Source organism: Stenella coeruleoalba, assembly GCF_951394435.1.
Source record: "Stenella coeruleoalba genome assembly, chromosome: 2".
NCBI lineage: Eukaryota > Metazoa > Chordata > Mammalia > Artiodactyla > Delphinidae > Stenella > Stenella coeruleoalba.
The window spans coordinates 32285362-32307393 of record NC_137147.1 but is presented as its reverse complement, the minus strand read 5'-3'; the positions used below and the strand labels follow the sequence as shown (position 1 = coordinate 32307393).

Sequence of the window (22032 nt, the reverse complement as noted above, 5' to 3'; positions counted from 1 at the left end):
CTGACTGCCACACAGCTCATGCCTCAAATTCCCTGATATTCTTCTTTTTTTGCAGTACGTGGGCCTCTGACTGTTGTGGCCTCTCCCGTTGCGGAGCACAGGCTCCGGACGCGCAGGCTCAGCGGCCATGGCTCACGGGCCCAGCCGCTCCGCGGCATGTGGGATCTTCCCGGACCGGGGCACGAACCTGTGTCCCCTGCATCGGCAGGCGGACTCTCAACCACTGCGCCACCAGGGAAGCCCGCCCCGCTATTCTTATAGATTTCTTTGTGAGGCCCTCTTTTACGTGTCCCCTTCTTTCTAGGGTCACTTTCTTGGTAGGGCCATTTTTGGACTTGTCCTCGTGGTTAGTCTTCTGAGTGAGGAAAGGGTATTGCAGTTAAAACAATGACTTTTCTGCAGCAAAAAACCCATTCAGGTTTTCTTCCTTCAATTCACTTCACTCCAACCGAAGTGTACTGAGCAGCTATTACAAAAGTGCTTCAGTCCTGAGTGCTGGAGAAACAGGGAAATGCTGATGGGGGTGGTTGGGGGAAAGCATGAACTGTGACCTCACCATCTGCCTGATTCCCGAGGTAGCTTCATTCAGAGGCCAGGACCTAATGTGGTCCTTCAGATGAGCCAGTGCCCAGGAGTACCAGCAGGATGCAAACAGCCTGACAATCCTGTGTCTCACATGAAAGGGCTTCCTGAGTCCAGACTCGCCCAGCCTGACCAACTTCAACTCCCACCAATAACTTCCCAGCATCCTGGGCCGTGGCACCGCCAGGTAGATCTCTTCCTTGAAAACATCAAGTACTTTCATCCTCTGGACCTTTGCTCATGCTGTTCACGCAGCACATCCTGCCCTGTTCTCCCTTTCCTGCCTCTTAAGAATTTATTCAAAGGAGTTATCTACCTTCTGTGAGAAGCCTCCCCCTAAGACCACCTCGCAATACAATATTTTTCCTCTGTGATCCCTGCTTAGTTTGTTTATTTCACATCTGAGTGTCTGTTCTGTCCCTGACACTGTGCTGATCTCCTAGAACTAATTTAGCCCACCTTGCCTTCTGCCCGGAGTGAGAGTAGTTCACATCAGATTCTCAGTGCCACCAGGGCTGGGGCACAATCTCAATGATTTCTGTGTCCGTGTCTCTCAACACGGTGTTTTGCACTTTGTTCAAAGTGTCAGACGGAGAGGTGGTTTCTAGACTGGGCTCTGCCCACTAATTAGTCGTGTGGTCTCCAGCGAATCTTCCAGCCTCTCTGGCAGCCTCCCTTCTTCCTGATGAAATGGTGATGATAATACCCCAGGGTTGTCCAGGGGACAACGAGGCGGGGTGGAAAGAAGCATCATGAAAGCTGGGAGCCCCAGGCCAACGGAAGAGGGGGGGTGGTTGTACCCCCATTCTCCTTTCACTGGCTATGAAACAGCGTCTCTTCCCCTTCGCTCTCTTCGAATGTCAAGTGCACCAGCTTCCAATCCCTCCTCGGGGCGGGACCTCCGGCGGCTCGGAATCCTAGGCTGCGGAGGATTCCGGTGCAAACTCCAGACTCTCCTCTTGCCCAGCCGTCCCTTTCCAAAGACACGCCGAACACACCTTAAACCCTGTTCCAGAGCGCAGTTCAGAGCGCAGTCCAGAAAGGCAGCTCCGCAGCGCGGGCCCGGGCCGGGGTCGCGCATCTCCAACCGGTGACTCAGGGCCGCTCGGTCCGGGGGTGGGTGGAGGTAGGCGGGACAGACCAGGGCCGCGCGCGGGCAGCCGCCAGGAGCTCGGTCGCCGAGCCGTTGGAGCCGAGACTGGCTCTGGCCCGTCGCCATTCCGCCGCGGGCGTCTGCCTCGCCGGGCCTTCCTCCGGCGCCGCTTTGCACCCGCTACGCTCCTCTCTCGGGGCGCAGCGGCCCCGCAGCCGGCCGGGGCTGGAGCGGGGGGCGGGCTCTGCGCGCGAATGAATGGGCGCCCGCGGGAGGTGCGCGCCTCGGACTGAAGGGCATTAGGACCGTGAGGATCGCTCCGTGCTCCTGTCTCTCCCTATCCCCCCCCCAACCCCCCACCTCTCTCCTTTTTCTGCTCTGCGGGACTGAGCAGCCCGGCGCGAGCGAAAACAAACAGCTGAGGCTGCGAGTGCCCCCGCCCCGGCTCCAAGAGCACGCCGGCCCGGGCCCCTACTCCGGGCGCCCAGCCGCCCACCATGAGGAAGATCCGCGCCAATGCCATCGCCATTCTGACCGTAGCCTGGATCCTGGGCACTTTCTACTACTTATGGCAGGACAACCGAGCCCACGCAGCATCCTCCGGCGGCCGGGGCGCGCAGAGGGCCGGCGGGAGGCCGGAACCGCTCCGGGAGGACCGCACCATCCCGCTCATTGTGAGTACGCGTTGCGAGCCGAGCGGCCGGCCGGGGAGCCGCGGCGCGCGTCCTAGCCCCGCGCGGCAGCAGAGGGCGAGAGGCCAGGCCGGGGGCTGCGTGCCCGCCGCGCCCCGCCGGCTTTGTATACGTTGGAGCATTCCTGTCCGTTGTTATGGCAACCTCTGTCGGGCTAGCGGGGCCAGGGCGCACGGATGGAGGGAGGGTGACAACGGGTGGGGGTTGGGAGAAAGTACTGCAAGTTTGGTGGGCCCGGCGTGCACGCGCGACTGGGAACGTGGCGGCTCTCTGGGTGCTGCGCAGCCTGGGCCGGGGGCCGAGGGCCGAGGGCCGGGGGCCGAGGACTAGGGGTTGTCCGCGTCTCATCCGCCCCCGAAGGCGGCTGGACCTTGCGCGCGGCGAGCCGGCAGTGGGAACCACACGCTGCTAAGCGCGTAGGTGGTTGTGCGCACCCCACTTCAGCCCCTCGGGGGCAAAGGACGTGGGGTGGGTGCGCTGGGTGAGGCAGGGTCGCTAGGGACTTGCTGGACTTTGAGCTCCCTTCTCAGTCCGGGTCAACTTGAACCTGGTTTTTGGGGGGCACGGAGGACTCCCCACTATCACCCCCGGGGTTCTTCGGGTCGGGGAAAGGTCTTGTCCTGAAGGCGTCTCACGCCCCAACACCAGTCCATCACGACGCGCTAACTAGCAGTGTCTGCGCCCAGGCTCGGAGATTGCCTCTCACGAGGTCAGCCCCGCGATGTCAATGCGAGCGGGGAAACCAAGGCGGCGGGGCACGGCGGAGGTGCGGGGGAGCCCCCCAGGCGCTCCGGGGACCTGGGCTGGGGCGTGCCTGTCGCCGCCTCCGCCCGGGCCCCGGGAGCCGGCTCTTTGTGGCAGGGGCACCTGTTGAGACGGGAGGCTCTGGAACCCGCGAGAGGCGCGCTCAGGCGGGCCGCAGTCTTCCGATGGGGGTGGATGGTGGGCGAGACTCTTGGGCGACCCGACTCGCAGGACAGACTGCTGGGCCCGGTGCAGCCTGGCCGGCGGGGGCCGGAAAGAAGGAGAGCAGAGTGAGGGGTTGAGGGTGGGGGAGTGGAGCAGGGTGGCCATTCTGAAAGATCTGGGTCTGGGGAGGCAGGGGTGAGGAGCTCCTGGAGAGGCGCAGGGTCAGGAGGGCAAAGGCTTGTGTGGAGTAGACTCTGAGATCTTTGTGCCAAGGCAGCTGAGCCCCAGGAATACGGTGTGTTGTTTGTAGTGGCAGTTGTAGGCGTGGAAGTGCTCTCGTAGTCCCATCCTGCCCTAGATTCCCTTTCTTGTTACCTACCCGGAAAGAAGTGAAAATCCCCTGCAAAAGAACCATATTTCCAGGCTTTGCCTGAGGAGACCTTGGGGTTTGTGGGTTTTCCCCAGCCCCACTCCCCCATTGCCAGATCCCCGTCTGGTTGAGCTCTCTGGGGGTGAGCCTGATTAGGTGGAGTGTTCCCTTCTGGGCTGAGGGTCCCTGCCACTAAGACACTGTTTCCAAAGCACTTGTGGATGTTTGGACGGAAGGGCTGATGAGGGAAAGCCTCCTGTGTTAAAGACCCCAGAATGTTGGGATCTAGGTGGACAGATTCAAGTTGGAACTGAGCAAACCAGGAGTGGCCCCATACCCCCAGGGAGCTCCCACAGCAGGGACTCATCCAAGCTGCCCTGTTCTTACGCTCTGAGAGGGCCAGCTCTGGTCCAGGGTAGGCGGGCCTGGAGTGGCAGGGAAGAGGCAGGCTGCCCAGATGTTCTGTCCTTCTCTGTGGTGACGTGATGGAAGGAGGGTCTGAGCTGGGTCTGAGCTGGAAGAGGAGGAGGGGAGAGAGGAGGGGGAATGGAAGGGAAGAGCACAGAGATACTAACTGCTGCTCAAAGCCTGAGGCTGGTCTCATCACAGGTGCCTCTGCTTCAGAATCGGGGAAAGCCACTCAGACTGAGAGCCTGGGAATGGTGCCGGGGGCTTGGGGGGGCATTGCTGGAGGTGGGCGACACTCGTTTTGAGTGGTGGCAATGGCAGGTCATGGGGGCTGCAGTGAACATCCTCTCGGCCCTCTCCCTGTTCCCATGGGGTTTGACTTACTGCAGATTAGAAGAGGGCTGTGAACTGGAAGCCGAGTGAGTTTAAAGTGTGAAGGAGTATCGGCGAGCCAGGAATGGAGGTGCAGGAAGAGAGGGAGAGTGGAAGTTCCTGGGAGTGAGCCGCGAGCCTTCTCTGGCCACTCGGGGCATAGCCAACTCCCTCGTTGTTCTTAGGCTTTAAGCCCTGAATGTCTGTTCCATAGGCATTGATCCCCAGTCACACCCTGCCTTTGACACAGCCTTGCGTTGTATTCCCATATTCGGGGTATTTCGCTTCAGTGGGACTTCCAGTCATCGGCCTGTCTCCTCATTGAATGCAAGCTATCGTGCAGGGACAATGCAGGAAGCTTCTTGCATCCCCACCTTGATGAGCACAGCAAGACTTAATAAGTATTGTTACACGAGTGAAGTAGGATTTCTGCCCAACTCTGGGAGCAATGATCCAAGCTTCATATCCCACTAATACTTTATTCCAGCTCCAGCTGACTATAACTAGAGAGCCAGGGGAATGTGTGTTCAGCTTCTCTGGGAGGTAAACCCTTTGTTCAACTTAAAAGGGGCAGGTGCAGCTGAAGATTTAATTTCTCTTTGAAATCTGTGGTTAACCTCTCACTGGTCTTCTTGCCATTCCAGAACACGTCTCTGTCTAGTTGGACCAGAATGCGCTGCATGTGGATTTTCAGATTCTTAGGGAATGATGTGGCTAGTCCGGCTGACAGAGGCTGAGAAAATTCAGACAAGCATCATCATCACTCCCCTGGGGAATCAGAGAGCTGAGCTGGAAAAGGGAGGGTCTGCATAACAGCCTGGGCCAGGAGGCAGCTCCGTCTTCACAATGTCTGGGTGATTCCAAGCCAGCCAAGTTGTTTCTGGACCTTGGAGACAATTGTTTGGCATTGCAGGGTGTCGGCATGGCAACCGTATGGCCCAGATATCTCAGGGAGGTCCTAATTTTTAATATTCTGCCCTGTTGTCAGCCCATGTGTCATAAATTTTGATGTGAAAAATTGGTTATAGAATCTGTAAAACTAAAGGGCGATACGGACTTCATCCATAAATGGCTGCTATGATGTGGCAGGGTTTGTGATTTTTCCATGCTGTACGTATGGGCAAGGCAGTGGATGTGGGGGTATCCACTTGAATCTACATTGATGCTCACTGGCTCTGGACTGCATCCAAAGCAGGAAGTGGAGCAGACACAGCTGGCCTTCAGCCTTTAGGACTCACAGTCGGGAAGAACATTTGTGGTTGGTTTGGTTTTCCATATGCTAATTCTCTAATAGGCATGGGTGGGATGCGAAGGTGTTACATGGAATTTCACTTTACAGACATATTTTTAAAAGACTGTCCATTGTGGGTATTTTCAGGATAGGTGTACTCATTTGCAACGTCTCCTATTCGAAACCATGAACGTTTTAGGCAAGAGTTTTCCTAAACTGGAGTTTTTTATCCTACAGTTGGGATACTGCTGAGTGAGCATGGACAAAAACTTACATCTCTGGACCTTGGGTATTTTATATGTTAAATTTGGGTGAGGGAAATTCCCTGGTGGTCCAGTGGTTAGGACTCTGCGCTTTCACTGCACAGGGCATGGGTTCGATCCCTGGTTGGGGAACTAAGAGCCCACAAGCCTCACGGTGTGGCCAAATAAATAAATAAATTTGGGTGAAATGGTTTGTTAGGTGTGTTGATCCTTGGATAAGCTGATGATAGCTTCCTTTCTAGAAGCAAATAAATGGCTTTAAGAGAGTTCTTTTGAATGGTGGTGTGAGATTTGTGGCTAGCTGAGGGATACCCCTGTCCAGAGTTGGTCCTGTAGTAACCCCTGAGGCTGCACAGGGATCCCCACTTACCTAGTAGAAGGGAACAAAGAAGATGGCTTTTCCAGCACTGTTCTCTGAGAGCAGAGGCTTCAATTAAAATAAATATAAATTAAATTATATTTAATTTGTGTAGGTGCCCAGTTCTCTTTGCCCCACAGACACCCCCAGTTCCCTTTGCCAAAATGTCTGAACTGAAAGAGCTTGGTTTCCCATCCCGTTCCAAGGAATGGAACTGTGGCTAGCGGGTAAAAGTTGCAGGGAGAGAGATTTGTTTTTACCAGAAGCAACACTTTCTCACTGAGCTGACTGTCACAGGAATGGTCCAAAGGCTGGCCAGGGTTTCTCTTCACACTCCCTGTGGCCAGCTCAGCGCTTTCTTCCAGCAGCAGTGGGAGGAGGAGAAAAAGGCCCGTGGTCCTGACTGTCTCGGAAGATGTTAGACAGCTCTGTAACCGAGTCTGAAATAGGGCCCAATTATTATACTGCAAGAGACCTGGCGCCCTGGGAAGCAAGGCTGGCTGAACACACTGAGGCCAGGGAGGAGGGTGATGAAAAAGAAACCCATAACTGCCACAGTGCTGTCCCCTCCCTGTTCCTTTGGAGCTGCCAAACAGGGAAGGAGAGGGGGCCAAGGCTGGTCAGAGGCAAGGCTGCAAAGCCGGAAGTGCTGGTCTCAGGCTCTTTCCTGCTCCCCAGAACGAGGCCCACAAAGGTTTTCCACCCACCTGAGGCCCCTTGAGTCTGACCTTCCCATATACCACTTCTATTTCCCTCATCCAGCCTGGGGAGAGTTTCCAGGTGGCCTGTCCTGCGTCCCGGGGCCTTGCCCATTGCTTTCCAGGGCGGTGCCGGCTGGCAGTGCCCCTGAGCTGTGTTTATGGAGGAGACTGAAGCCCAGGCCTGCCTGGCTCCCCAACACCCTGAATTTCAGCCACACCCTTTGCCAGTATCTGGTTAGAGACAGTAAGGCCACCGGAGGACTTCTGTGAACATTTCAGAACTGGTAGGAGTGGCAGACAAGGGGTGTTTGGGGACAGAGGGGGCCATCATTATACTCTGTAGGCAAGATAAGGCTCAGGCCACAGCTGGGGAGACACCGAGGCAAGTCTGCCCCAGGTATGGCCTTTCCACTTTTCTGGACCTATTAGGAAGAGCTGCAAGTTTAGCCTAAGGGCACCAGTGCCACTTCCTTGCCATTCCATGAAGTGAGGTGTGGCTCCGTGGAGATGAAGACAACACTGTCTCAGAGCACAGGGGTTGGGCGGGGGGGGGCGGTGACCACATCTCTTAACATGCTCCAAATTGTGGGCCCTGACGTTGCGATTCACCCAGGCCCTAGCTAGGCCAGGTCCAGGCAGAAGGAAACGGCTCAGGATGGAAACGGATGTTGGCTACCAGGGATGAGGAGGTGAAGGGATAGAAAGAGGATGCAGAATGAAGGCCAACTGATCCCTCTTCCAGGCTCAACCCTACTCTCAAGGGGCTGTGTTTCCATAAGTGAGTCACTTCCACTCTCGGGGTCTTAGTTTCCTCATCTGTCAGATGAGGGTTGAACTAGAGGATCTCCAAGGTCCCTCCCAGCTCAAACCAACTTTGACCTTTTGGACCCATTCCTGCAAAGGTGAGGTGGCCCCAGGCCAGGGCTCGTGGTCTGATGGTGCTTGGATTAAGGAGAATAGGGCCGGGGGTGAGGTGTACAAAGACCAGACCACTTGTGTTCAGAAGAGCATGAAACCAGTTCTCATAAGGAATAAACTGTACCAAGCCCACCCCGCTCTCTTCTCTTGAAACACTGTCTGATGGAGGGACGCAGCTCGCCTTCTGCTGAAGGAGAATTCCATTGTATTTGTGCGTGTCTGGGAGGCATGCAGACACATGTGCAGGAGTGTCTCTGGGTGGACTTCAGACTCGCAACAATCCGGGAAGACCAGAAGGACTTTGCAACAATCTGCAAAGACCCCTGAGTAGAGAATTCATAGTCTCAAGCTCTTGGACTTTATTCAGAAGACAGGCATGGAATTAGGCCACAGCCTAGAAATCCGCTTTTTTTGGCCTCATTGCGAGGCATGTGGGATCTTAGTTTCTCGACCAGACATCGAACCCATACCCTCTGCAGTAGAAGCTCACAGTCTTAACCACTGGACTGCCAGGGAAGTCCCCGAAATCCACACTTTTTGTAAAAATCAGTTTAAGGAGTTCAGAAGGTTGTCCATCTCCTGGTAACCTTCAGGTTTTCATAGGCTACATATACAGCAGATTAAAAGAAGCAAGATGAGGGCAGAGCTAGGAGCTGCTGATACACTGAGAAGTGACAGGTGACAGCAAAGGACCAACCAGCCATGTGAGGTTGGAGCAGCCCTCCTCCCACAGGTACACACTGGTCAGAAGTGCTGAAGGCATCGTTTATTCCTTCACTTGACAATTATTTACTGAGTACCTACTGTGCCAGGACTGTTATAGGCTCTGGGGATAACAAAACAGGCAAAATCCCTGCTCTCAAAGAGCTCACATCCTAGTCGGGGAGACAGACCATAAATAGATATACTATACAATGTGTTAGGTGATGGCAAACGCTATGAAAATAAAATAAAGTGGCAAAAGGGGACAGAAAGATGAGAGAAGGATGGCCAGAAAAGGCTTGTTGGATAAGATGGTGTTTGAGCTGCAGCATGAATGAAAAGAGTGAGCCATGCAGACATCTAGGGAGAGAGTGTACCAGACAGCCAAAGCCCAGGGCAACTATCTCTACAGGGTAAGCAAGGGTAAAAGTGGCCCAAGGTGAAAGCCCAGATCATCAGGCCTTGTAGATCATGGCAAAGATGGGCTCAGAAACATGTTCCTGAGTCATCAGGAAGTGATCAATTACATTCAGTGTACTGGCTTGGGATGTCAGGGAGCTTATGTCATTCAGTTCAGAAAGATTTCCAGCAGTGTCGTCAGATATATTAGTAAGTGTTGGTTCTTAAAGAGGTAACTAGGTTCTTTGAAAAATGTTCTATGGCTGGAACACTTCATTTCCCCACAATGTGAGATCAGTGAGGTACTTGTGTGTCCTGTGTGTGTGTGTGTGTGTGTGTGTGTGTGTGTGTGTGTGTGTGAGAGAGAGAGAGAGAGAGAGAGAGAGAGAGAGAGAGAGGAGGCTGGTGAGGGGGGACAGAGGGTGCTAGTGCCTGAAGAGATTTAAAAGACAAAAGATAATGGAGCCCTTGTTGAAATGTTGCAGTAGGGCAGGACGGGAGGCTGCTCTTGGGGAGAGTTTTGTGCAGGAAGGAGAATTCCTCTGTGCGCTGGTACCTGATCCAGCACCCCTTTGTTTCTTCGTCTGGTTCATCGTGTTCTCTTCAGGTGCATTCGGGACTCCGGAAAAGATGTTTTCTGGCAATGCAGGAACTTGGAATTCTTGCCCTTTCCTGCCCTCTTCTGTACAAACAGACCCTGGAGGCTGAAGCATCCAGGGCCTTCCCGCAGACAGGGAGGTGGGCACCTATGCCTGGGTGGACACCTGAGGCCTGGCAGAATCAACGAACCCACACAGCTTTTTGTTCAGGCAGGAGGTGGGTGAGAGGGGCTGCTTTCTGGAAGTGGGCTCTGCCTGGGCCTGTCTGAGGCCATGTGCACTGATGTTTCGTGGATTTCCCAGTGCCCGGGAGACTGGTATGATGGGGCTTCATGTGGCCGGCAAGCTGCAGCCATTCTATTTTTGTGGTTCAGGTCACACACCTTCAGTCCCAAAGCCCTGTAAGTCAAGCGCTTTTAGACACCGCTTTTCAGACTTCAGATTTCCATCCCTTTATCTTCTTACAGCAGCTCCGGCTTTTAGCTTCTTTAAACTAACTGCTGGGGACGGCTTCTGACATTTCAAGGTCTTTAATTTCAAGAGGGTCTGGCCTTGATGCCAGAGGGAACCTATGTTGCCTTCCAAAGTGGCCAAGTCAGTTCCAGGGGGCTTAGCTTCTGCTGCCTCATAAGTCTGCGACCAGATTCTTTGCTTGGAAGCCATCTTTTCCCCTTCCTGTGAAATCCCTTACTGGGTGCTGGGGGACAGCTGGCGGGGGGTATGGGAGGCTGGAGGCATCATCCCAGCGTTTGGGGTAGAGCCCAGCCTGAGGCTCAAGGAGAAAGAAACTGTGATTGATTAGTGATGTCTGCTGTGGTGCTGGTGGCTTGAAGGAGTAAAGTGGTAGGACTGAGCCACAGCCCCCAGATAGTTCACCAGCCCAAGAGGCCAGAGGAAGAAAGGGAACCAAGGGACAGAGCGCACCCTACAGGGACCAGGGAAGGCGATGGAGGACCTTCTGGAGCCACAGGCCAAGAGGGATTCCAGATAGGAGCAGAGGTGCCCATAGTAACGTTTTAGTACCATCTTGGTGCCACCTTGTATGGGCATGAAAATGGCAAGGGCCTTCTCCCAAAACACCAAAAGGAAATGACTTGCCCCTGGATGAACCCCCAAATTGCCCACCCCTGGTTTTTTGCAAAGCAGAAACACAGCATCACCTAGACAACCCTTCCAGCCAAGCAGGGTCCCTGAACCACACCTGGGCAGGGGCACAGAGCCAGGTTGGGGTGGACTAGCCCAAGAACTGCAGAGCATGGAGCCTGGGAGATCTGAACACCTGTGCTGGGACACAGCTGAGAGCAAGCCAAGCTGAGAGAGTAAGAAAGGGCCTGGTCAGAGAATGAAACCGGTTGTGAGGCCCACACCTGAGCAGGAGTGTTCAGAAGAGCCAGGCCATGGGTTCCCTGAACATAGTCACAGGGGCTCTGATGGGAGATGGCAGCTGCCCACAGGTAGGGAGAGCCCTGCAGGGTCCAGACCTGCACTGACCAAGGTCAGCAGCCACCAGCCCCATGTGGCTATTGGGTGCTTGAAACGTGGCTAGTGCAACAGAAGAAACTGAATGTTTACTTTATTTAATTTTAATTGATTTAAATTTAAAAGCAGACACCCATTTCAGTTATTGGAAAACTTCTAGGAGTGTTTAGAAGAACTTCAGTATATGGAATCTACATTTTCAGCTGTAAATTTTATGAAATCTCAATATAGATAAAATATTTCGGGTGAAAATTTAGTATCTTGTTTTTAATTTGATTTTTAAAATATTTATTTATTTGGTTGCACTGGGTCTTAGTTGCAATAGGTGGGCTCCTTAGTTGCAGCTTTGTGGGCTCCTTAGTTGCGGCTTCATGGGCTCCTTAGTTGTGGCATGCGAACTCTTACTTGGGGCATGCATGTGGGATCTAGTTCCCTGACCAGGGATCAAACCCGGCCTCCTGCATTGGGAGCGCAGAGTTTTACCCACTGTGTCACCAGGGAAGTCCCAAAAATTTAGTATCTTAATTGAAATGTGCAGACTTCCCTGGTGGCGCACTGGTTGGGAGACCACCTGCCAATGCAGGGGACACGGGTTCAATCCCTGGTTCCAGGGGGATCCCACATGCTGCGGAGCAACTGAGCCCGTGCTCCACAACTACTGAGCCTGCGCTCTAGAGCCCGAAAGACACAACTGCTGAGCCCAAGTGCTGCAACTACTGAAGCCCACGCGCCTAGAGCCTGTACTCCGCAACAAGAGAAGCCACCGCAATGAGAAGCCCGTGCACCGCAGTGAAGAGTAGCCCCCTCTCGCCTCAACTAGAGAAAGCCTGCACGCGGCAATGAAGAACCAAAGCAGCCAAAAAATAATTTAAAAAAGAAAGAAAGAAAGAAAGAAATGTGCTATGAGTGTAAAGTACATACTGGATTTCAGAGACTTAGTACAAAAAAGAATTAAAATACTTTACTAATATTTTTTATATTCTGTGTTGAAATAATATTTGGATATATTGGGCTAAATAAAATATATTATTAAAATTAATTTTACCTGTTTTTTTCCTTTTTTTAATGTGGCCACTAGAAATTTTAAAATTATATATGTGGCTTGTATCCTGTTTCTTCAGACGTCGCTTGTCCTTACATGTGTTCACGACCCCTTTCTAAAGCGCTATGAGGTTGTCAGCAGAAGGTTATATATAAACTAAAGAATGTGGCTGTGTTCCTAGCTTACCTTGACTTCAGGATGAGTACTTTCTGATCCAGCTGCTGCTGAGTCTTTAGTTCCTAATTCACCATTATCTATGGGCACAGACACCTCCCAGTCTGGGCCCTCATCCTTATACCATCATTAAAACCAAGGTCAATGTTTTCTTTCAGTGTCTTCTCTTTTTAAAGTCCCTTCTAGGGCTTCCCTGGTGGCGCAGTGGTTAAGAATCTGCCTGCCAATGCAGGGGACACGGGTTTGAGCCCTGGTCTGGGAAGATCCCACATGCCGCGGAGCAACTAAGCCCGCAAGCCACAACTACTGAGCGCCCACACCTAGAGCACATGCTCCACAACAAGGGAAGCCACTGCAGTGAGAAGCCTGCACACTGCAATGAAGAGTAGCCCCTGCTCGCCACAACTAGAGAAAGCCGTGCACAGCAACGAAGAACCAAAAGCAGACAAAAATAAATAAATAAACCCAAACAAACAAACAAATACATAAAGTCCCTTCTAGACATACAGATGGCCAAGAAGCACATGAAAAGCTGCTCAACATCACTAATCATTAGAGAAATGCATATCAAAACTACAATGAGGTATCAGCTCACACCAGTTAGAATGGGCATCATCAGAAAATCTACAAACAACAAATGCTGGAGAGGGTGTGGAGAAAAGGGAACCCTCTTGCACTGTTGGTGGGAATGTAAATTGATACAGCCACTGTGGAGAACAGTATGGAGGTTCCTGAAAAAACTAAAAATAGAATTACCATATGACCCAGCAATTCCACTACTGGGCATATACCCAGAGAAAACCATAATTCAAAAAGACACATGCACCCCAATGTTCACTGCAGCACTATTTACAATAGCCAGGTCATGGAAGCAACCTAAATGCCCACTGACAGACGAATGGATAAAGAAGATGTGGTACATATATACAATGGAATATTACTCAGCCATAAAAAGGGATGAAATTGGGTCATTTGTAGAGACGTGGATGGATCTAGAGACTGTCATACAGAGTGAAGTAAATCAGAAAGAGAAAAACAAATATTGTATATTAACCCATATATATGGATCTAGAAAAATGGTACAGATGAACCAGTTTGCAAGGCAGAAATAGAGATACAGATATAAAGAACAAACGTATGGACACCAAGAGGGGAAAGTGGCGGGGCAGGGTGGTGGTGGTGGGATGAACTGGGAGATTGGGATTGATATATATACACTAATATGTATAAAATAGATAATTAATAAAAACCTGCTGTATAAAAAATAAGTAAAATAGGGCTTCCCTGGTGGCGCAGTGGTTGAGAGTCCGCCTGCCGATGCAGGGAACACGGGTTTGTGCCCCGGTCCGGGAAGATCCCACATGCCGTGGAGCGGCTGGGCCCGTGAGCCATGGCCACTGAGCCTGCGCGTCTGGAGCCTGTGCTCCGCAACGGGAGAGGCCACAACAGTGAGAGCCCACGTACCACAGAAAAAAAAAAAAAAAAGTAAAATAAATTCAAAAATTCAAATAAAAATAAAATTGAGGTATAATTGAAAAAAAAAAAGTCCCTTCTAAACTCTTGCTGTGATGAAAATCGGTTTTGGAGGAGAGGTAAGAGCAGTGGAGGCAGGGAGCGTTTTTACTCCCTTGGAAACTAGAGGGATTAGTTCCAGTCTGTTGCTTTTGGTGTTTTGTCTTTGTCCTGTTAGAGCCAGAATGACAAATAGGTCTCAGCTCTACTGCCACCTCAGAACCTGTGGAAGTGGTGTCCTGGAGCACTGTGGTGAGAAGGATTCTGAAGCTGCATCCAGACTGAGTGGGAAACAGGCAGTTGATTAGCCATGTCTGTAAAGGGCAAGTAAGGGGACTGTAGAACATGTACATTGTATTTACTGATCCTGCATTGATGAAGCTGCCTTATCCGAGAGATTTTCTCCACTTAAAGCACATGCTTTGGGACTTCCTTGTGGTCCGATGGGTAAGACTCCGCACTCCCAATGCAGGGGGACTGGGTTCAATTCCTGGTCGGGGAAGTAGATCCCACATGCATGCTGCAACTAAGAAGTCTGCATGCTGCAACTAAGAATTCTGCATGCTGCAACTAAAAGATCCCGCGTGCCACAACTAAGACCCGGCGCAGCCTAAATAAGTAAATAAAAAGAAAGATATGCTTTAAGACATTGACCACTTTGAAGAAGCAGGGATGAGCCTTGTATTGAGTCAGATGTGCAGAGGAATGTTCTTTTTTCTCCCTTTGGACATGGTACATGTTTAATATACAAGAGATGGGAAATCAAAAAGGACCTGAAAAATCACCCTAAAACCCACCATTCAGGCTTACCACTATTAACATTTTGGTGAATAATCAATTCAGATCTTTTTTGGTGGATTTTTCTTAGTGAAATCATACATTTTATCCTGCTTTGTACCTGGTTCTTTTCATATAACACTTTATCTTTCTATGTCATTGTCTTCTTCCAAATATTTTTTAACGGCTGCCTAGAATTTCAGTGGGTGAATGTTCCATAGATTATATAATCACAGTTCATAAATGATGGATATTTACATTAGACTGAACAATATGAAACTGTTCTTTTTAGATGAAAAATAGTCAAATGTTCGCAGTTTCATATGGTTCAACCAAATGTTCTCCTGTTTTTTATTTTCGTGAACAACACAACAATGAATATCCTTGCAGGTAAATCTTTACACATAGCCTTGATTAATTCCTTAGATAAATACCTGGAAATGGAGTTGTTGAATAAAATATCAAAAAATAAAGACATAATCTGATAGGGCTGGGATTAGGGTGAGGTGAGTGAGGTGAGCGCTGTAAGTGCAGGGCTGGATCCTGTCTTTAAAATTTTAATATTTGATTTAAGAAAATATTTCAGGGCTTCCCTGGTGGTGCAGTGGTTGAGAGTCCGCCTGCCGATGCGGGGGACACAGGTTCGTGCCCTGGTCCGGGAGGATCCCACATGCCGCAGAGCGGCTGGGCCCGTGAGCCATGGCCGCTGAGCCTGCGCGTCCAGAGCCTGTTCTCCGCAACGGGAGAGGCCACAACAGTGAGAGGCCCGCGTACCAAAAAAAAAAAAAGAAAATATTTCAGTAAGATATAATCTATGTTGATTCCTGAATTTTTTTGGTGCCCCTTTACATTTTGCACCTGAGTTCCTCACTTCTCTCACACTAATCCCAGCCCTAGATAACAGTAGTATTTACCTTTTTGAATTGCGCGTAAACCTCTCAAAACAGCATCCACGGTGAGCACAATAAATGTTGTGTGCATTTCCACTCGGAAGGCATTTGTTTTCTAGTGCGTGACAAGCACTGAACTAGAAGTTGGGGTGCAAAGGTGAATGAGCCCCGGCTCCTGCTCTCTAGTTGCTTGGGCTTGGAAGGGAGCTGATGAGGGTGGGGAGGTCTGTGGGTACCATCACAGGGCATGTGCTGAGTAGAGCAAAGTCTTTGCCTCCCTTGCTGAGAGGGTGATGATGTGGCTGAGACTTTATTTATTTATTTATTTCACAAGACAACTTCAATTAAAAACTTTTATTACATATATATACATTCTTTTTTATATTCTTTTCCATTATGGTATATCAGGATATTGAATAAAGTTCCCTGTGCTATACAGTAGGACCTTGTTTATCCATTCTATATATAACAATTTGCATCTGCTAATCCCAAATTCCCAATCCATCCCTCCTCCCCCCCTCACCCCTTGACAACCACAAGTCTACATCTGTGAGTCTGTTTCTGTTTCGTAGATAAGTTCATTTGTGTCATATTTTAGATTTCACATACAAGTGATATCATACGGTATTTGCCTTTTTCTTTCTGACTTACTTCACTTAGTATGATAATCTTTAGGTCTATCCATGTTGCTGCAAATGGCATTTAAATCTTTTTATGGCCGAGTAGTATTCCATTGTATATATACACCACATCTTCTTTATCCATTCATCTGTCGATGGACACTTGGGTTGTTTCCATGCCTTGGCTGTTGTGAATAGTGCTGCTATGAACATAGGGGTGCGTGTATCTATTTGAATTACAGTTTGGTCCGGATATATGCCCAGGAGTGGGATTGCTGGATCACATGGCAACTCTATTTTTAGTTTTCTGAGACACCTCCAGACTGTTTTCCATAGTGGCTGCACCAACTTACATTCCCACCAACAGTGTTGGAGGGTTCCCTTTTCTCCACACCCTCTCCAGCGTTTGTTATTTGTAGACTTTTTAATGATGGCCATTCTCATTGTAGTTTTGATTTGCATGTCTCTAATAATTAGCAGTGTTGAGCATCTTTTCATGTGCCTGTTGGCCATCTGTATGTCTTCTTTGGGGAAATGTCTATTTAGGGCTTCTGGTGGCCAAGACTTTAAAGATGAGCATGTGCTGGCTGAACATGGAGAGAAAGGAATATCAGGCAGGAGGTGTGGCCTGAGCAAAGGCATGGTATGCTTTGCCCAATTCCAGGTCATTTTCTAAGGTTGTAGCCTGGAATGGGGGGTGCGGGGTAGGTCAACAATGAGACTGGGTGGGCGGGGGAAGACCCTGGGATTCCACCCTGAGCCGAGCATTCGTTCTGTTCCCAAGTCTCACTGACTACAGGAGAGCTCAGCCTAGGATGGTCCACTTTTACTCCCAGGGGTGCCGCTTTCCCTGGGTAACAGAAATGGCAGTATTGATGCCTAATATTGATTTCTTCTTCTTATTTTCCTATGTTTAATTGCAGTAAACTACACATAACATAAACTTTACCATATAAACCATTTAAAAATGTACACAGTGGCATTAAGTACATTCACACTGTTGTGCAAGTGTCACCACCATCCATCTCCAGAACACTTTCATCATCGTAAACTCAAACTCCGCACCCATTGAACACTAACTCTCTATTCCTGCCAGCCCTTGGAAAGCACCATTCTACTTTCTGCCTCAGTGAATGTGCCTCCTCTAGGTACCTCCTGTAAGTGGAATCATACAGTACTTGTCTTTTTGAGACTGGCTTATTCCACTTAGCATAGTGTCCTCAAGGTTCCTCCACTTTACAGCATATGTCAGAATTTCCTTCCTTTTCGTTGTTTTGTTTTTGTTTTAATTTTTGGATTTTATTTTATTTATTTTTTTATACAGCAGGTTCTTATTAGTTATCCATTGTATACCTATTAGTGTATATATATCAATCCCAATCTCCCAGTTCATCACACACACCCCCAACCCCTGCCACTTTCCCCCCTTGGTGTCTATACGTTTGTTCTCTACATCTGTGTTGCAATTTCTGCCCTGCAAACGAGTTCATCTGTACCATTTTTCTAGCTTCCACATATATGCATTAATATACGATATTTGTTTTTCTTTTTCTGACTTATTTCACTCTGTATGACTGTCTCTAGATCCATCCATGTCTCTACAAATGACCAAATTACATCCCTTTTTATGGCTGAGTAATATTCCATTGTATATATGTACCACATCTTCTTTATCCATTCGTCTGTTGATGGGAATTTAGGTTGCTTCCATGACCTGGCTATCGAAAATAGTGCTACAGTGAACATTGGGGTGCATGTGTCTTTTTGAATTATGGTTTTCTCTGGGTATATGCCCAGTAGTGGGATTGCTGGGTCATATGGTAATTCTATTTTTAGTTTTTTAAGGAACCTCCATACTGTTCTCCACAGTGGCTGTATCAATTTACATTCCCACCAACAGTGGAAGAGGGTTCCCTTCTCTCCACACCCTCTCCAGCATTTGTTGTTTGTAGATTGTCTGATGATGCCCATTCTAACTGCTGTGAGGTGATACCTCATTGTAGTTTTGATTTGCATTTCTCTAATGATTAGTGATGTTGAGCAGCTTTTCATGTGCTTCTTGGCCATCTGCATGTCTTCTTTGGAGAAATGTCTATTTAGGTTTTCTGCCCATTTTTGGATTCCGCTGTGTTTTTTTAATATTGAGCTGCATGAGCTGTTTATATATTGTCAAGATTAATCCTTTGTCCATTGATTCATTAGCAAATATTTTCTCCCATTCTGAGCGTTGTCTTTTTCTCTTGTTTGTAGTTTCCTTTGCTTTGTAAAAGCTTTTAAGTTTCATTAGGTCCCATTTGTTTATTTTTGTTTTTATTTCCATTACTCTAGGAGGGGGATCAAAAAAGATCCTGCTGTGATTTATGTCAAAGTGTTCTTCCTATGTTTTCCTCTAAGAGTTTTATAGTGTCTGGTCTTACATTTAGGTCTCTAATCCATTTTGAGTTTATTTTTGTGTATAGTGTTAGGGAGTGTTCTAATTTCATTCTTTTACATGTAGCTGTCCAGTTTTCCCAGCACCACTTATTGAAGAGACTGTCTTTTCTCCATTGTATATCCTTGCCTCCTTTGTCATAGATTAGTTGACCGTAGATGTGTGGGTTTATCTCTGGGCTTTCTATCCTGTTCCATTGATCTATATTTCTGTTTTTGTGCCAGTATCATATTGTCTTGATTACTGTAGCTTTGTAGTATAGTCTGAAGTCAGGGAGTCTGATTCCTCCAGCTCCGTTTTTTTCCTTCAAGACGGCTTTGGCTATTCAGGGTTTTCTGTGTCTCCATACAAATTTTAAGATTTTTGGTTCTAGTTCTGTAAAAAATGCCATTGGTAATTTGATAGGGATTGCATTGAATCTGTAGACTGCTTTGGGTAGTATAGTCATTTTCACAACGTTGATTCTTCCAATCCAAAACCATGGTATATCTCTCCATCTGTTTGTATCATCTTTTATTTCTTTCAACAGTGTCTTATAGTTTTCTTCATGCAGGTCTTTTGTCTCGCTAGGTAGATTTATTCCTAGGTTTTTTATTCCTTTAATTGCAGTGGTCAAGGGGAGTGTTTCCTTAATTTCTCTTTCAGATTTTTCATCATTAGTGTATAGGAATGCAAGAGATTTCTGTGCATTAATTTTGTATCCTGCAACTTTACCAGATTCATTGATTACCTCTAGTACTTTTCTGATGCCATTAGGATTCTCTGTGTATAGTATCATGTCATCTGCAAACAGTGACAGGTTTACGTCTTCTTTTCCAATTTGTATTCCTTTTATTTCTTTTTCTTCTCTGATTGCCAGGCCTAGGACTTCCAAAATATGTTGAATAATAGTGGTGAGAGTGGACATCCTTGTCTTGTTCCTGATCTTAGAGGAAATGCTTTCAGTTTTTCACCATTGAGAATGATGTTTGCTGTGGGTTTGTCATATATGGCCTTTATTATATTGAGGTAGGTTCCCTCTGTGCCCACTTTTTGGAGAGTTTTTATCATAAATGGGTGTTGAATTTTGTCAAAAGCTTTTTCTGCATCTATTGAGATGATCATATGGTTTTTCTTCTTCAGTTTGTTAATGTGGTGTCTCACATGGATTGTTTTGCATATATTGAAAGATCCTTGCATCCCTGGGATAAATCCCACTTGATCATGGTGTATGATCCTTTTAATGTGTTGTTGGATTCTGTTTGCTAGTATTTTGTTGAGGATTTTTGCAGCTATATTCATGAGTAATATTGGTCTGTGATTGTCTTTTTCTGTAGTATCTGTGTCTGGTTTTGGTATCAGGGTGATGTGGCCTCATAGAATGAATTTGGGTGTGTTCCTTCCTCTGCAGTTTTTTGGAAGAGTTTGAGAAGGATGGGTGTTAGCTTTTGTCTAAATGTTTGATAGAATTCACCTGTGAAGCCATCTGGTCCTGGACTTTTGTTTGTTGGAAGATTTTTAATCACAGTTTCAATTTCCTTACTTGTGATTGGTCTGTTCATATCTTCTATTTCTTCCTGGTTCAGTCTTGGAAGGTTATACCTTTCTAAGAATTTGTCCATTTCTTCCAGGTTGTCCATTTTATTGGCATAGAGTTGCTTGTAGTAGTCTCTTAATATGCTTTGTATTTCGTGGTGTCTGTTGTAACTTCTTTTTCATTTCTAATTTTATTGAGTTGAGTTCTCTCCTTCTTTTTCTTGATGAGTCTGGCTAATGGTTTATCAATTTTGTTTATCTTCTCAAAGAACCAGCTTTTAGTTTTATTGATCTTTGCCATTGTTTTCTTGATTTCTGTTTCATTTATTTGTGCTCTGATATTTATGATTTCTTTCCTTCTGCTAACTTTGGGTTTTGTTTTTTCTTTCTTTAGTTCCTTTAGGTGTAAGGTTAGGTTGTTTATTTGAGATTTTTCTTGTTTCTTGAGGTAGGCTGGTACTGCTATAAACTTCCCTCTTAGAACTGCTTTTGTTGCATCCCATAGGTTTGGGATCATCATGTTTTCATTGTCATTTGTCTCTAGGTATTTTTTGATTTCCTCAGTGACCTCTTGGTTATTTCGTAATATAGTGTTTAGCCTCCATGTGTTTGTATTTTTTATGTTATTTTCCCCTGAAATTGATTTCTAATCTCCTAGCGTTGTGGTCAGAAAAGATGCTTGATATGATTTCAATTTTGTTAAATTTACTGAGGCTTGATTTGTGATCCAAGATGTGATCTATCCTGGAGCATGTTGTGTGCGCACTCAAGAAGAAGTGTAATCTGCTCTTTTTGGACGGAATGTACTATAATCTCAATGAAATCTATCTGGCCTATTATGTCATTTAAATCTTGTGTTTCCTTATTAATTTTCTGTATGGATGATCTGTCCATTGGTATAAGTGAGATGTTAAACTCCCCCACTATTATTGTGTTACTGTTGATTTCCTCTTTTATAGCTGTTAGCAGTTGCCTTATGTATTGAGGTGCTCCTATCTTGGGTGCATATAGATTTATAATTCTTATATCTTCTTCTTGGATTGATCCCTTGATCATTATATAGTGTCCTTCCTTGTCTCTTGTAAAATTTTTTATTTTACAGTCTATTTTATCTGATATAGGTATTGCTACCCCAGCTTTCCTTTGATTTCCATTTGCATGGAATATCTTTTTCCATCTCCTCACTTTCAGTCTGTATGTGTTCCTACGTCTGAAGTGGGTCTCTTGTGGACAGCATATATATGGGTCTTGTTTTTGTATCCATTCAGCCAGCCTGTGTCTTTTGGTGGGAGCATTTAATCCATTCACTTTTAAGGTAATTATTGATATGTATGTTTCTATTACCATTTTCTTAATTGTTTTGGGTTTGTTTTTGTAGGTCCTTTTCTTCTCTTGTGTTTCCCACTTAGAGAAATTCCTTTAGCATTTATTGTAGAGCTGGTTTGGTGATGCTGAATTCTCTTAGCTTTTGCTTGTCTGTAAAGCTTTTGACTTCTCCATCGAATGTGAATGATATCATTGCCGGGTAATCTTGGTTGTAGGTTCTTCCCTTTCATCACTTTAAATATGTCATGCCATTCCCTTCTGGCTTGTAGAGTTTCTGCTGAGAAATCAGCTGTTAACCTTATGGGAGTTCCCTTGTATATTATTTGTTGTTTTTCTCTTGCTGCTTTCAATAATTTTTCTTTGTCTTTAATTTTTGCCAATTTGATTACTATGTGTCTCGGCATGTTTCTCCTTGGGTTTATCCTGTCTGGGACTCTTCTGTGCTTCCTGGACTCTGGTGGCTATTTCCTTTCCCATGTAAGGGAAGTTTTCGACTATAATCTCTTCAAATATTTTCTCACGTCCTTTCTCTCTCTTTTCTGCTTCTGGGACCCCTGTAATGCAAATGTTGTTGCGTTTAATGTTGTCCCAGAGGTCTCTTAGGCTGTCTTCATTTCTTTTCATTCTGTTTTCTTTATTCTGTTCCACAGCAGTGAATTCCACCATTCT

The 22032-nt window shown here is 47.3% G+C and overlaps 1 protein-coding gene across 1 annotated transcript in view; it reads left to right on the top strand.

Annotated features, from left to right (window-relative positions):
- Positions 1–2120: 2120 nt before the first annotated feature.
- The window catches only part of GALNT16 (polypeptide N-acetylgalactosaminyltransferase 16), a 98738-nt gene continuing 78826 nt past the window's right edge, over positions 2121–22032 (top strand). The window contains exon 1 of the mRNA XM_079913808.1: positions 2121–2349. Coding sequence (XP_079769934.1) covers positions 2173–2349 — 177 coding nt within the window. The 5' untranslated portion in view covers positions 2121–2172. The remainder of the gene's footprint in view (positions 2350–22032) is intronic.